The 16,326-nt window shown below is 33.6% G+C and overlaps 1 protein-coding gene across 3 annotated transcripts; it reads right to left on the reverse strand.

Moving 5' to 3' along the window:
* Positions 1 to 13,565: 13,565 nt before the first annotated feature.
* On the reverse strand, positions 13,566 to 15,609 carry LOC110889617 (scarecrow-like transcription factor PAT1). Of its 3 annotated transcripts, none has more exons than XM_035979599.1 (3): positions 15,343 to 15,602; positions 14,912 to 15,171; positions 13,566 to 14,836 (listed from the first exon to the last, which is right to left on the reverse strand). In XM_035979599.1, exons 2-3 carry the CDS (start codon positions 15,091 to 15,093, stop codon positions 13,651 to 13,653), a joined length of 1,368 nt encoding a protein of 455 aa, XP_035835492.1. In that variant the 5' UTR covers positions 15,094 to 15,171; positions 15,343 to 15,602; the 3' UTR covers positions 13,566 to 13,650. The 3 variants fall into 3 exon arrangements, with proteins under 3 accessions (XP_035835492.1, XP_021992873.1, XP_021992871.1); XM_022137181.2 differs by having other exon boundaries at positions 13,566 to 14,845; XM_022137179.2 differs by having other exon boundaries at positions 13,566 to 15,171; positions 15,343 to 15,609.
* Between the last annotated feature and the right edge of the window lie 717 nt (positions 15,610 to 16,326).

The following is a 16,326-nucleotide window of genomic DNA, read 5'->3' on the forward strand; positions in this document are numbered from 1 at the left end:
TCAGTTTAAAGTAGAGGTACAAATCGGTTTTTTTCAAAAACCGGTTTCGGTTATTAACCGAACCGGTTTTTTTCACCCAAAACGAAAACCGGTTTTTTTATAACCGGTTTCGGTTACTAACCGGTTTTTCAAGTCCAATACAATAATCGGTGTAACCGGTTAGGACTGGTTGTTTTTTTTTTCGGTTTTAACCGGTTTTTTTCAAACCGGTTTCGGTTATTAACTGGTTTTTAGATCAAGATTAGTAACCGGTCACAAACCGGCGATTCGGTTATAAAAAAAACGGTTTCGGTTTTTTTTTCCTGGTTTCGTTTTTTTTTTTCCGGTTTCGGTTCTAAAACCGGTTTTTTTTACACCTCTAGTTTAAAGGAGTCAGCCGGGAGACCATGGTCGTCAATCAGTTCGATTTTCTTTAATAATAATATCACATCTATTATTTAAATTGACTTTTTATTAATATATTGTAATAAAAAAGCTACATAAATACACAGTTTTTTATTTTTATTTTACGTCAGTATTCTGATTATTAAATTTATTGCATTGGTTATTTTTACATCTGTTTATTTTCGTCAATATTCTGATATTAAATTTGTTGAATAGGTTATTTTTACATCAGTTTATTGAATACTAGCCTAAGACCCCGCGGGTTTCGCGGATGGCTTAACACATAAATATATAACTTAAAATTGTTAAAATAATCCTTTGAAAGAAAATAAACGTTCAAGTAAGAAAATCCATCTCTCAACCCGCGGGTACGCAATGTATCAAATGAAGTTAGATTCAATCTAACTTTAAAAAATTAAGCTAAAAATAAGGTAAGGCATCTAAAGTTTGTTGAGTTTCGAATCAAACCATATACCAAGTAAGATGACAGATGTTGAAATAAGCGATTACGGGTTCTATAGCCCAAGGTTCGAATCAAACCATATACCAAGTAAGATTGTACATGATGGGATTAGGATCAAATACAAAGGATCCTAATTGTAAGAAGTGTAAGAAGAATTTGTAGAGTGACAAGTGTCCAATAACCTAAAAAAACCCACTACACAAAAAAAACCCACTACACAAAAACCCCACTACAAAAAAAAAAAAAAACCTTAAATATTCACCACCACCAAAAACCTAACCCACCACCCCCCCCCCATCACCCACACCAAAAAAAAAAAAATTGTTTTTTTTTTTTTTTTTGCCGAGGGGGTTGGGGGGGGGGGGGCGGGGGTTAGTTTTTTTTAGGTTTTTGGGGGGTTGGGAGGGGGGTTAGGTTTTTTTAGGTTTTTGGGGGGTGGGGGTGGGGAGAGGGGGGGGGGTTAGGTTTTTTTTAGGTTTTTTGGGGGTTTTTTTGGTGAGGTATAGTTTTTTTTGCCGGGAGGGGGGGGGGTTAGGTTTTTGGGTTGGGGGGGGTTAGGTTTTTGGGTGGGGGGGGTGGGTGGGTTTAGGTTTTTGGGTGGTGGTGGGGTGGGGTGGGTGTTTAGGTTTTTGGTGGTGATGTAATGGGTTTAGTTTTAGCTTATTGGACACTTGTCACTCTATAAATCCTTCTTACACTTCTTACAATTAGAAGCTTTTGTAGAATAACTTGACCCGTACATGATGAAAGGAATCATCCAAAGTTGACGGCCTATGATAAACAATTATATTTAACAAAGTGAGATTCTATAGCCCAAGGTTAGAATATGACTAAATACATGGACAATCTTGTAAATATGACTCAATACATGGACAATCTTGTATTCACCTTGCTGAGGTGAATGAAGTTATATATTTAATCCTTGCTCCTTTACCTGTCTTACTTTGACTATAAAGGTCAAAACAATATTTTTAGAAAATTGGAATTAATATGAAGATATATTAAAATTCTATAAGAAAAACTTATTAAGTAAGTTAAATTTGGCCAAAACAACACATCATGTATAAGGCAAGCTCAATGAAGCTCGTGCAGAATGTGCAATTTTGCCAGCAACATCTCTTCTAATGATTGCTTCTTACCAGAATTTGCACTTACTACATATCTACATGAAAATGTGGCATTTTGCTAACTGACCATACATATTTTGATAATTCGATCAATAATAGAAATACATAAATAAAACAAAAAATTATAATTTTATTGTATAAACATTATTGTTTTATTTATATTGATAGTATGATTTGATTGATTATTTACTTTGAAAGTAAAAGTAACCCAAAATATCGGTTACCTGGAGTTTCTTGTTTTAGCCTTTTAGTCTAGTATGAACATAAAAGTCTAGGCATTGCCAAAAAAATTACCATCAAAAACTGATAATGGCTTAAAAAGTTTAAATTTACTATAACACTTTGCAAATTTCAAAAATTGCCCATAACACCCTTTACAATGTAATCCCTTTTTTGAATGGTCAATATTATTAACACTCGTCCTAGTTGCCACAAAAAACAAAGCCAAAGCTATCCACCAAATATAAGAATATACATTGCTAGCCAAAGCTAGCCACCCAACATTTCATTACAAAATCCTAATAGCTAACTACAAAAATTAAAGCTGCTCCATTGTGCCCAGTCAAGGGATGCGATTTTTGAACGATTATGACACAAATAGACCCAAGCGTTCTGATTTCATCCGGCTTGTTACCGATCTCCACTTTTTTTTTTCTGAATTGAAAACTACATAGTTTCTAGACATCCATAAAACCTAACAACCAATTAGGATCACCGATTGCGACATTCCCTTCTTTGTATCCGAACCTTCGATGACCAAATGAAAGTTGATTAGATCCTCAATAGATAAGGCATATACCTATATACCTGGGGATAGAACATCATGAAGACACTCTTTGCTAGTTAACCGATGCCACATAGTTGGAAATAAAAAAAAAATGTGCCTACTGTTTTGCCATTGGTTTTCCTTGTTCCTCCAGAAGTAAAAGTTGACCCAAACAAGTCAAAGTTGACATAATTGCTCTAATTGACTAACTTACAGAGTTGCATCTTTCCTTTGGATTTTCCTTAATCACCATAGTACCCTTTTTTATCACAGTTAAGATTGTTGAGAGCCTATCCCACATTTCAATCTAGTATCAAATAAGCTTGGAACTCCTCCAAGAAGAACTTGCCCCACTGCAAATAACGAATATGACAAATTGCAAGTAAGCCATCAAAAAAGAACTCATAAAGTTTTGAAACCTCTATCATCATAATGGTTTCATTTATTTAATTATTATGGTTTGCACTTAGCACTTTTAATTAAAATCTCACTAACCACTTTATCACAAAAATGATCATCCCCCCATAATGGCATTGCATATCCCTCCACTGATCTGGTCTACACTGTTTTGACTATGCAGATACCTCTTGTCGACATTGACCCAAAAAAGGTCTAATATGAAAAAAATGAATAAAAAGCTCTTATAAGTGAAATACTTAAAATGTTGTTATAGAAAACACTTACCACAACAACATTTTTAAGTATTTTGTAAAATAAAACCATTTGACCCGTTTGATCCAAAACACCATTTGACTCGTTTTGATTCTAACCCAACATTTATATAAATTATTTGACCCATCTAGCAAAGAACAACCCAGAGCAACCCGTGACCCATGAATGATAGTGGGAAAATTTATGAAGTCTTACTACCTTTCAAAAGTGAAAATTAAATAGGAATCCTTGACCATTAACTAAATAACATGCCTGCCACGCAGAAATCTGGAAGATGGGATGCATAAATTAGGATAGTATACATGATTGGAAACTAACATACATCGACCTAGGGTCTTTGCCGACAGTCTTAGTAGTATCTCAAATAGTATAATGCATGACACAAGTTCAACCATTCTCTCTTATTATGTAATTAAATAATTGACTTCTTATTAAATTGGAATGTAATTAAAAGTTATAAAAACAGAATGGTGGACATATGGAAGCCGATAATCTTTCAATTTTCATTTTCATTATATATTATTATAAATTTATATTATTTTAATTGCATCATGCAAATGCATCAGTTTTACATTCATGAAATGCCAACGATTCGTAAATTCAATTATAATTTTATCTTTTTTTATCAATCAGTTTTTAATAATTAGATCTTTTTTATTATACATCTAAACTGAACTGAGGTTTAGAATTGTGAGAATTACTTTGTGTCATTTGTATCAAGCAACTCTTTTCAACTATCTTTCTAAATAGAACTAATACATTTAGAACTAATCTCACAACCATTATTTAAAATACTCACAACCTTACTAACAGTTGAATCAATTCCACCCTTTCCATGTAATCTATACCCAGAGAAATAAACACAAGAAAATCATACAGAGTCAATTCGCATAACATAATAATAACACAATAATGTTTACCCTACTGGAAGATGATAAAAAAACAGTCATTACCTTTCATAATAGGTGATAACTGACTCAAGATCTCCTGGGGTTTTGTAAATCACATCCATGTTACAATATGGTTCAGCATACATGGGTCTTTCTAGAAAAGTTAACAAAAATAGAAATCGAACTCATCCAATAAAATTGTCAGCAAGCAACAAATTTAAAGAAATTGGATAAACCATGAGGCACATAGAAAACAAATTAGATACACGCAACATGATTGAAAAAGAATTTGGTAAGAAAACATTTTGCGAATTACCTAACAACGTATAAAGCATAAAAAGCGACTTACCTTTAGAAACTTTAGGAAGCTTGAAGCCGATGAACAGATTGTATACATGCCTTTCATCTGCATTTACCAATGATATTAACAAAATTCTATGAAGGAAATTTATTATGGAACTCACGGGTTTATAAAGAAGTGACGTGGCTGGCGTTTTTAATTCTTGTATTGTAGATGCTTTGACTGAACCATAAAAAACAGTTATAAGAAAATCATAGCTAAACTATGGATCTAATCTTCATTCATTTATCTCGATTCTTTTGTTTACTGATCTTTATACTTAGGGCACAGTCATGTGATATTCAAGAACGGCCTAAACCTTGCTTCCCTGTGCAACATCAAGGTGTAAAACTGTAAGAAAGGCATAATTTAGAAAAAAAAGGTACCGCAACTATTACCTCAAGTTCAATAGAAATCCAAAAACCTTCATTTACTATCTTACAGAACCGTCCTTCGAGAGACAATTGGCAAAAGCCAAAAAGTGAACCGTCATCCTAAATCTGGAAATCACCACCCATGAAAGTCGTAGTGTTCAAGTTCTTTGTCATCTTATCAACTCAAATAACATAATCTGAACAAAAAATAAACCCTAATCTTAAAATCGAATTCGTCAGAGAACTAAAAAAAGAAAATAATTGTAAGATAAACTCATCTTGTAGTGGAAGAACGTTCTTAGAATCCTACAGCCACTTGTTCTTAGATTATCATAATTGTTAGACAATATAAACTCACCTTGAGATCCCAAATGCCGACTACATCAACACCCAAACAATCTTTTCCACCAATGAGTTTCAGATCTTCTTACCTCTCAATCTCGGCACTCGTAAATCGTTGGCAAATCTGATTAGTTTGTATAACAGTCATATCTCACTAACTACCAATTTCGAATCCATTTTTTTGCAATCAAAGCTCATTTTGTTCTCTAAGCACAATGTAAAAAAACAAAAATTTGAATAAAAATATCCCCATTCTTTCTTTTTTCATCCTAGTTAGTCTCGTTCATCTTTTTTGTTCAACTCAGTTAGACCTATTCAACATTTTAACCTATTTTCATCTACCAGTGAAAAGCCTCATGTTCCATTGTCGATTAAAAATCAAAATACAATCCATCAAAATACAAACAACAAACTGAAAATAACATGTATAGAATCAAATTAAAGTTATAAAAGTACTAACCCATGATTGGATTGAATTGTTGCTAACCACTTCCGAAGCTTTCAAATTACTCTCTGAAAATCAAATAAGAATAAATTCACAAAAATTAGAATAGACACTCAAAAATGGCTGTTTCAGATTTCAATTATAATTTATATGTATATGAATAGACACTCACAAAACATATCACTTTCATCAAATTAAAACACAAAACTATCATAACAAAATAAAAATTAGGGCACGATACATAAACATGATGTTGTTCATTAACATCCACTCTGAAGACTCCATAGTTGTTGTAGGACTCAGCTCTCGTTTTCCGTTTGTGTGTAACTCAGGTAAAAAAAACCCTAGTAAATTAGACACGCAACCCATTTGAAAATCGAATCACTTTTACGTGGTTGGATTGAACGACAAAATCAGAAACGATTCGACAATTCTACACCTAGATCAATGATTAACATACCTGGATGAGAGTTCAAATGCTTGAGATATAGGGATTTTTGAAGTGGGTATGGGCCAGGTACAATCGATTTCCAGAACTCCATATCAGTATTAGGTGCTTCAGCAACTTTTGTAGCCCAAGAAATCAACATAATAAGGGATCCAGCAGCAAGAGACGTTTAGAGATAGAACCAGAGAGAAATCATTGCTCCCATGAATCCTGCAAATTTATACACACAACCAAATTAGGGTTCTAGGAACGATCAATGGAGAGGAACCGCTAATTAGGGTTCTATTAGAGATGGATTTGAAAAATTGTGAGATTTAGATAGAGAACCAGATTGAAAAGGAGCGTAGATGAAGGAATGAAATTAGGGTTTAATATTTAGAATGGAATGATTGTATAGTACGCGTGAAGGAAAAGGATTGGCGCTCTTTGTGAATTATCAGCCAAAAGAGAGTGTCCACATCAATAAAATGATTGGCTAAGAATAGCCCATGTGGCCTAAGAGAATTCATTTAGTATAATAGATAGATGTTATTTATTAAATAACCGTTTTTATGCTTTAAGAAAATTCCAAAATATTTCTGAAAATTCAAAAAAGAAATCCATCAAATCTATACATATAATAAAGTAAATCATATGGGATACACATGGCGCTCTATGAGGTGATCTCAACATTTTTTTCCCGCCTAAATAAACAGATTATAGATAATATTTGTTAATAAGATTTAAATAAAAAATATATTATTTTAATCCATAATTTTATCTGTTTATCTTTTACCCTAAACAAATAGATATAGATAATATTTGTTAATAATATTCAAATAAAGAATATATTATTTTAATCTATGAATTTTATCTTTTACTATTTTTTTTCATTTATATTTATCCAGTCTTTACTTTATAATAGTGATAAATAAAATTAAATTATAATAAAATGAGCATAGGTAACTCATGGCTTTTACTAATGTTTTAGATCTTTAATGTAAAAATATAAATGAAAATACAAGTAATAATTTTATTTTTTTTTATCTTTTACTGTTTTGTTTTCTATTTATATTTATCCATTTTATTATTGGTATATAAAATTAAATTTATTTAACTCCTGTAATACACAGGATTTTTTTAAATATAATTTTTTATTATTTAGTATATGAAATTACATTTATTCAAACCGTGCAAGATACATGGTTTTTAAAGATGTAACTTTTTTATTTTTTGATATATAAAATTTCTAATAAAGTAAATCATATGGGATACACATGGCGCTCTATGAGGTGATCTCAACATTTTTTTCCTGCCTAAATAAACAGATTATAGATAATATTTGTTAATAAGATTTAAATAAAAAATATATTATTTTAATCCATAATTTTATCTGTTTATCTTTTACCCTAAACAAATAGATATAGATAATATTTGTTAATAATATTCAAATAAAGAATATATTATTTTAATCTATGAATTTTATCTTTTACTATTTTTTTTTCATTTATATTTATCCAGTCTTTACTTTATAATAGTGATAAATAAAATTAAATTATAATAAAATGAGCATAGGTAACTCATGGCTTTTACTAATCTTTTAGATCTTTAATGTAAAAATATAAATGAAAATACAAGTAATAATTTTATTTTTTTATCTTTTACTGTTTTGTTTTCCATTTATATTTATCCATTTTATTATTTGGTATATAAAATTAAATTTATTTAACTCCTGTAATACACAGGGTTTTTTAAATATAATTTTTTATTATTTAGTATATGAAATTACATTTATTCAAACCGTGCAAGATACATGGTTTTTAAAGATGTAACTTTTTTATTTTTTGATATATAAAATTTCTTTTATTCAACCCGTACAATACATGTGATTCTTAAAGATGTAACTTTTTTATTATTTAATATATACAATTACATTTATTCAACCCGTGTAATACACGAGACTTTTTAAAAATATATTTTTTATTATTATTTGCTATACAAAATTACATTTATTCAATCCCTGTAATACATGTTGTTTTTAAAGATATAACATTTTTATTATTAGGTATGTAAAATTAGATTTATTCAATATATTTAATACACAAAATTACATTTATTCAACCTGTATAATACACAGGGTTTTTTAAAGATATAATTTTTTTATTATTTGGTATATAAAATTACATTTATTCAACCCATACAATACACGAGGTTATATAATTAAAAAATAAAATGGGGACATTTTCCATTGGGTTGAGATCCATGCATTAATACCAATACTTTTCTTTTTCATAAGTAACACACACAAAGTTGTAAAAGTGAGTAAAAAGGAATCAAAATAGTTGCATGTTTCTTTAGGGAATATTGGATTTCAATAATAACAACTATTCGTCGTTGGACGCCAACAGTCCTAACTTAAAAAATAACCATTGGCAGTCCCAACTATTAACATATTGGTCTCCAATGGACCCTGACTAACAGAACCTTAACGTTGTTAATCTTCGATCGCCGGAAAAGTGTTTTTGGCCGAAAAACACTTTTTTGGTCGAAAAAAGTCAAATTTGTTGTCCAAAACCTCTTTGTAACCTTATTACTTATTTTAGGAATCTTTTTCTACTAAAAACCCCAATTATTGAGGTCGCCGTAAATTCTTTCATCGCCAGAAAACTTCTTTTGTCCTGAAAACTCAAGTTTTGGGCCGGAAAACTTAACATTTTCATCCCAAACCTTTTAGTAACCTTAGATCGAACCTTTAGGAACCTTTTTCCAGCTAAATATGTTTTTTCCGGCGATCGGAGACTAACAACATTAGGGTTCTGTTAGTCAGAGTCCATTGGAAGCTAATATGTTAATAGTTGGGACAACCAGTGTTATTTTTTAAATTAGAACTGTTAGCGGCCAACGGTGAACAATTTGTATTATTAAAATCCAATATTTCTTTCTTTAATTCAACTTTTCCCAAGTTTTGTTGGTGTGACTTTTGATAACTTTGTTTTTTATTTTATAATTTTCGGAGGTTTATCCCATGAAATTCAATGTTATTAGAGGTTTGTCCAATGAAATTCAATGTTATTAATGACAACTTATAAATTTATCATGTATGTTCAATCAAAACTATCAAGAGTATATTAAAAATAATAAGTATTTACAAATAATAAGTTATATCGTTTTCATTAATCAACCCGTGTAACACACGGGTCCATAACGTAGTACTAAATATATAAAAGGATAAATTACAAGTTTTATCCTTTATCTTAACACCATTTTGCAGGCGGTGTCCTTTTTTACGAATTGTGATAGGCTCTGTCCTTTGCAGCGAATTTTGTTACACGTTTTGACCTTTAGCCTTAACTCAGTTAGATTTTTTGTTAAAATTTAGTTACCCAAGAGTATTTTAGTCTTTTTACCTCTTTATTTATTTTATTATTAACAACTCTCTGCCTCTATCTTTACCAGACTCTCTCACTCACATTTCTCACATTTAGATCCCACCATCACCTCCCACCTCCTCTCATCACCATTAACCGCCTAAGCACCACCCGACTAAACCCCAACCTAGAAACAACGGCGGCGCCGCCACCATCCATACATCGGTTCACCACCATCTTCACCGCCTTAGCGCCGCCAAAACAACCACTCACTACCCCTCCGCTTTGTGTATCCACCACCGTACAACCACCACCAACTGCAACCACTGCCAAATAACCCCTTCATCTTCTTTCGCTCTCTCTCACTCTACAAACACACACAATTCTCTCTCTATTTCTCTCTCTCAGCCTTCATCTACCAATTATACAACACCATCGACGACCAATTCTTCTTCCGGTAAACCTCGTATGCCACATCTTCTCTCGGATCATAGCCTATGTAGATCTGTATGGTGTTTTCGTGGTGACATTTTTGGAATTTGGATCGGCATTGGCGATTTGGGGGTTTAGGGTTACGGAACCATTGATGTTCAAAATCTGCAAATGTGAAAGTGAAGTGGGTTATTGTGAAATGGAACCATTGATGTTCAAAATCTGCAAATGTGAAAGTGAAGTGGGTTATTGTGAAATCTAGTAAGTGGGTATTGATTGAAATCGAGAAATAATAAACGGGTATTGAAAAAGTTTTGATTTTGAGATTGGGTTTTTGTTCCTCAAGAGAAATCAAGATGTAGATCTGAAGTGACGGGATGGAGTTGAAAAGGGTTAAGATGCAGGTGTGTATTTATTGATTGGTGGATTCTCAATCTCTTTGTAAAAATTACACGTTTTGTCTAGCGGTTCTTACGATTCAGTCGGATAGAAGTTTTGGGGCGCTTTTGTTCATGATTTACATGTATGGGGGGCGGTGGTTGCTGGTGATTGCTGGTTGGGCGGTGGTTGCTGGTGATTGCTGGTTGGGCGGTGGTTGCTGGTGATTGCTGGTTGGGCGGTGGTTGCTGGTGGGGGTTCAGTGCTTGCTGGTGAGGGTGGTGGTGAAGTGGTTGCCGGTGAGGAATGTTAAGTCTGGTATATATATATACATATGTGAGTAGTGGAGGGTTCAAATGAGAAGAAATTTTTTTGTAAGAATAAAAAAGAATAAATTTCAACCAATAAGAACCCTTCATTTTACTTCATTTAATTTTTGCATTTAATATTAGTGTAAGGGTATATTGGTAAACTTAAATAGATCATTAATTGGTAGTCTTTCTTTTTAATAACTAACTATATTAAATTTGTAACTTATTTTTAAAAAAATATATTTTTTCAAAGAACAAAAGAAAATTAATTTAAAGTGTAGGATGAATTACGAGATGTGTATGATGAATTACGAGGTGTGTAGGATAAATTTAATATGTGTAGGATAAATTTCAAAACGTGTAGGATAAATTTTGATGCGTGTAGGCAAAAAATTTAGTGTGGAGGATGATAGTCTTTATGACTAATTAATTAGTCAAAAAACAATCATAAATGAGATTAGAAAAAACTATTTAATGTTTTACAATTGTACCCTTTGTTCTTTTTCTTCTCAAATTAATTTTCTTCTCAAATGAACCTTCCCCTATGTGAGTATTTACAAAAATCGTCCTTTATATGTAAAAAGACTTAACTACCCTCATGTGACTTGCACGTGATGAGATTTAACAAAAAAATCTAAATGGGTTAGGGTTAAAGGACAAAACATGTAACAAAATTCGCTGCAAAGGACAGAGCCTGTCACAATTCGTAAAAAAGGACACCGCCTGCAAAATGGTGTTAAGATAAAGGACAAAACTTGTAATTTATCCTATATAAAATAAACTCAATAGACTTCATTTTATTTATTATAAAAGTTTTAAAGCTAACAAAACTTATTTCTGTTTAGAAAAAGTAAATGAAAACTAATTATATAAAATACCAAATATAGTTCAATATACAAAAAAAAAAATAATAATATATTGTTGCAAAGAAACAACATAGATGTTGCTAGTACATTTATTTGTTTATGTTTAATCTTCGTTGGACCATTGGTGTCCATTGTTGCACTGTGCTCGTCGAGTTTGTTTTGTTATGCTCTGAAGGGTTTTAATAAATTCTGTTTAATGGTTCATACATTGTCTCTAAATGGTTAAGACCTCTAATCTAAATTGGTCAGACATTTGTCTCTGAAAGGTTAAGCATTATACTGACTCTTAATAGTTCAGACCTCTTACTGATTCAGCACTTAATGGTTCAGACCTCTTATTGGTTCAGTACTTAACCATTCAGAAGTTGTCAAACAGCCCTTAGTCGCATGAGTAAATTCCTAACCCAACATGTAACCAATTTTAAAACCGAAACAAAATCAAAACGAAAATGCTCTATTGATCATCAACCTGGCCCATGAACAAAAATGTGGCCAGTGGGCCTATTGTGGTGTAAACAACAACATTTTATTGGTATGAAATAGTGTCTTGAAACTGTTCAGTTGGCATGCATTGAATGGACCATGAAAGGATAGTTGTTGGTGCACTGGTGTTGACCAATGTGGACGGCACCGTCTAAACACTCCAACAAAACATTCAAGTCTCCGATAAGCTTACACATGGGTGCTTGTCTGTCTTTATATCAAACTTTGATGTTGACTTTTTTCTGTATGGTCAAACCTTTATTCTTATTGTGTTAGATTTTTTTTTGGTGCATTGTAGTGAGCTCATGTGTGACAAAGGCGTGTATAGTTTTGTGTGTACTTTGACTTGTTGACTATGTTTTTCTTTTTCTCTTTCTTTTTTATTTGTGTGTTAATAAATGTATAAAAAGTTTTATTGATGTTTGTTTGTTTATCAAATAAAAAACGAACTTCCTATGAAACGGATAACCGAACATTCGGTTTGTTTAGACCATCCGGCCTGGCCAGCATGGGGTTACACGTGAATCATCCCGCCCCCTAGGCATGGTTCATAGTTGTGAGACTTCGGCGTTGAGATGCTCATAAGGTCTCCACCCTCTTTTAAAAACTTACCCATGTGAGCAGCGAAAGTCATTTCCCTCACCAAGTGATAGAAAGTAAAAATTAATGTGACGCTGGTGTGAGCGAAACCAATGTAATATGTAAGAAACACGCCCTCTAGACTCATGCCATGTGTTATACCGATCGCATACCCCTATCGCCCCATCCTTCTAAATTCGTGTGAAGTAGCTCATTCACGCTGGTCATTCACCCATTAATTTTTATCTTTTATATATATGGAGGATTAGATTCAAGAGTGAACACTAATGTATTTGCGAAGTGAGCGAACTAATCCTGGCCATACATGTGTGTAAATCAATGGCCAGGATTTGATGATGAAATACACTAGTGTATTTTATGATTTGATGATGAAATCATAGCCACACACGTGTGTAAATCAATGGCCAGGATTTGTTCACTTAACTCGCAAATACACTAGTGTTCACTAGAGAAATGATAATAAGAAAACTCTTACGAGTTCAAAAACCCAAGAAATTCAATCTTCATCATCCATCTAGAAATTATATGGTTGAAATTGAATGTTACAAAAAGTAACTTTTCAGAAACGTGTTACAGACTGACAAAAGTACGTGTAACATGTTTTTTACATGCACTACATATTAAAAACTCGTAAAATTTAACTTTTCTGAAAAGAATTGTAACACGTGATTCCCCCCCCCCCCCCCCCCCCCTATATAAATCAGCTACTAAGTTAATAAAGAAAAAAGTAAAAGGTGAGTGATGGATACAACGTAGTTTAATGATGGAAAGGAATGTAAAGATGACCTTGTGGGCACAACTTATATATCCACCACTCTACCAGTTCTAGTAGACCCCTCTCATGTACAATTTAGTCACAGTTCTGATTGACCAACAAACACTAAATCAAAACACGAACGTAGATCAATATATAATCATCGATTCATTAAGAACTTGTTTTTTTAAGTTACATTTTAGGACCAAAAAAACATGATACATTTGATCATTTCCAAGCACAAGAAGCAACTAAATCTCTATTCATCCACCCAAGATACAAAGCTCCATCTCTTTCTTCAAGCCTATATCTCTCGCTATAGTTCTTTAGTAGCCGTTTTATCGTTCCATTCACCAACGGGCTCATCGCGCACTGGCTAAACCCCGCCATACTAAACCGCAACTTCCACTTTCCCAAAAGCTCATGTCGCTCAACCCGCTCGTTCCCTTCACACGCTATTATGTTTACAACTTCTCGGGCCAAACAATGTTGCTCCACGTTTATTCTTTCTTTGTGGTCACGCGGAAGTGTAATGTCTATCGACTCGAACATCGCATTGTAATAATCGAGTGCCTCGAGGAACCGAGGGTAAAATGGGGCCGTGTTCGTGTTGGATTCTTGTTCAACTAGTGTTACAATTTTGGGCCTCATGCTCTTTACTAGCCTCAACACTCGGTCTCTATGGTTCCGAGTGCTCACACTCTCATCCGGCATTCGGTGTAACACAAACGCAAAATTAACCGCTAGAGGTTCACCAGGTCGGGCTCGAACACTTTCAAGCCCGACTTCTGTGTGAAACTCAAAAGGAACATTGTAAGTTTTCGCGACCTTACAAAGCCTTTTACCCTGTTTACTCAACCCATTAGGGGAGTCGTGGAGGCCCGTTATCCGGATATGTGGGGGCCCACCGGGCCTTTTCGCAAACGCCTGGATCAACGGAACCCACTGACTACCATGTCCGATACGAAAATCAACAATGTGAACCCGTTTCTCACACTTCATCGCTTCGGCTATCGCCCCGTTAGCTGACATGTACCCGAACTTAAAATACGGGCAAATCTCGTACAAAAGATGCGTGTTCGTGTTCAACGCATATTCGGACTTGTAGATCGTGCTACCGGAAGCCGATAGCCGAGCTACAAGTCCTTCCAACATATACGCCCCTAACCGCTGTATCGGCTCTCCGGCAACCGACACCATTTGCCGGAGCTCCGATATCAGCAACCGCGCGTTCAACAAGTCGTTATTCGACACCGCTTTCGCACACCCAATGAGGACTTGCTTCAAGTCCTGTTTCGGATAACCAGACACCATTTCTTGCCAGAATTCGATATCCGGTAACTCGATAACACCCGACTCATCGAAATCGGAATTATCTCCGAGCATCACAGTCTCTAATTGCCTCAATTTGTTCCTGAAATCACTGTCGTCAGGTGAATTAGATAAACATTCTTGATGTGATGAAGATAAAGTGGAAGGTGAGTAGTACATCGTGGTACAACTCCCGTTTGCAGAAGATGATTCGAGTGTGCAGTAGGGTTCCGATTTGGTTCCATAACTGAAATTATCTAAAAATTGAAATTTGGGGTTGCAAAATTCATCGATTTCAACCAATGATTGACTGTAAAACGCGTTAGATATCACGGATCTATTGTCCTCTGATGCTTGCATTGAACAATTCGTCACAAATTCGTCACTAACTCGTTACTAATCCGTCACAAATTCGTCACAGATCCCAATTTCTTCAATCTGGAAAAATATCATGTTCAAAATTAGGTTTAATTACAAAACAACATATAAAATATAAACTTGACATGAAACCCATATCCAGATCGTGATTTCGGACAAAACCCATGAAAATCTTGAAATAAATTGGTTGAAAAACAAGAAACAAGAAGATAAAGAAAACAAGAAACCAACCTTGAAAAACACCATTAAAGATGGATGTGTGAGATCAAAGGTGTGCTAGAAAGAGATGAGTTGTGATTGGTGGAAGCAAGAGTTAATGATGGTAGTAGAGATGAAATGAGTGAAGGGTTGAAGAAGGAATCTAATAACTTGGGGTTAAAGTACACTCAAACCCAGATGAGGTAGAAAGGGGGCAAAGAAGATAACCACTTTGAGAAGGAAATGGGAATTATTGACTAGAGTAGAGTAGAGTGTTCGGAAATTAGAATAGACACTTCATTTGAAATTGTGGAATCATGTTACCATTTATATACCACATAAAATTTATTTTTGTGAATTTGTTATTGTAATGTATACGCTTAAATAATTATTTTAGGTGTCACCGTTATTGATGTTTTTCTTTATGTTTTTGTTTATTTGTTAAGTTTATAGGTTTTCACTAGGTTTAAATTAAAAAATTATAACAATAATTATACCTAGTAAATCACATAGCAAAGTTATTAACAGCGTCTCGAAAGTATATGATGTAAGCAAACATTGTTTTTATATTTAGAGATATATGAACTGCTTTTGAAGAGACCATCAACTCAAAAACAAGCAACCGACGAACAAATAGAACTATATATAAACATATGTAGCTACCCATAACTAATGGTGGAAAAGTAGCTTAGTAGAAATAAAAGCTATATAGCATCTTAGCATGATAAAACAACATAGAGACAATCACATGTAAGGTATGTATATTAGCGTAAGAAAATCTAAGCCTCTTATAAAGGTAACACTCATCGATACCCCCTCTTAGAATTCATTAACCTCAATTCTACATCTCTATAAAGTCCTATCATGACCATGTCCTTAGAAAGCCGCATTATCGCAAATCTTATCTAATCCGCTCATCCCAAACCAATTTAGATCTGCCACTGCTCCTCTTCTCCTCCATAGTGAGTACTCCAACACTGTGTGTATATATATACACACACATACACTTATATTCGT

This window comes from Helianthus annuus, chromosome 11, assembly GCF_002127325.2.
Source record: "Helianthus annuus cultivar XRQ/B chromosome 11, HanXRQr2.0-SUNRISE, whole genome shotgun sequence".
Lineage (NCBI taxonomy): Eukaryota > Viridiplantae > Streptophyta > Magnoliopsida > Asterales > Asteraceae > Helianthus > Helianthus annuus.

Excerpts from the sequence above, each read along its gene's own strand:
- LOC110889617 (XM_022137179.2), bottom strand. The coding sequence starts at position 15,093 with ATGCAAGCATCAGAGGACAATAGATCCGTGATATCTAACGCGTTTTAC.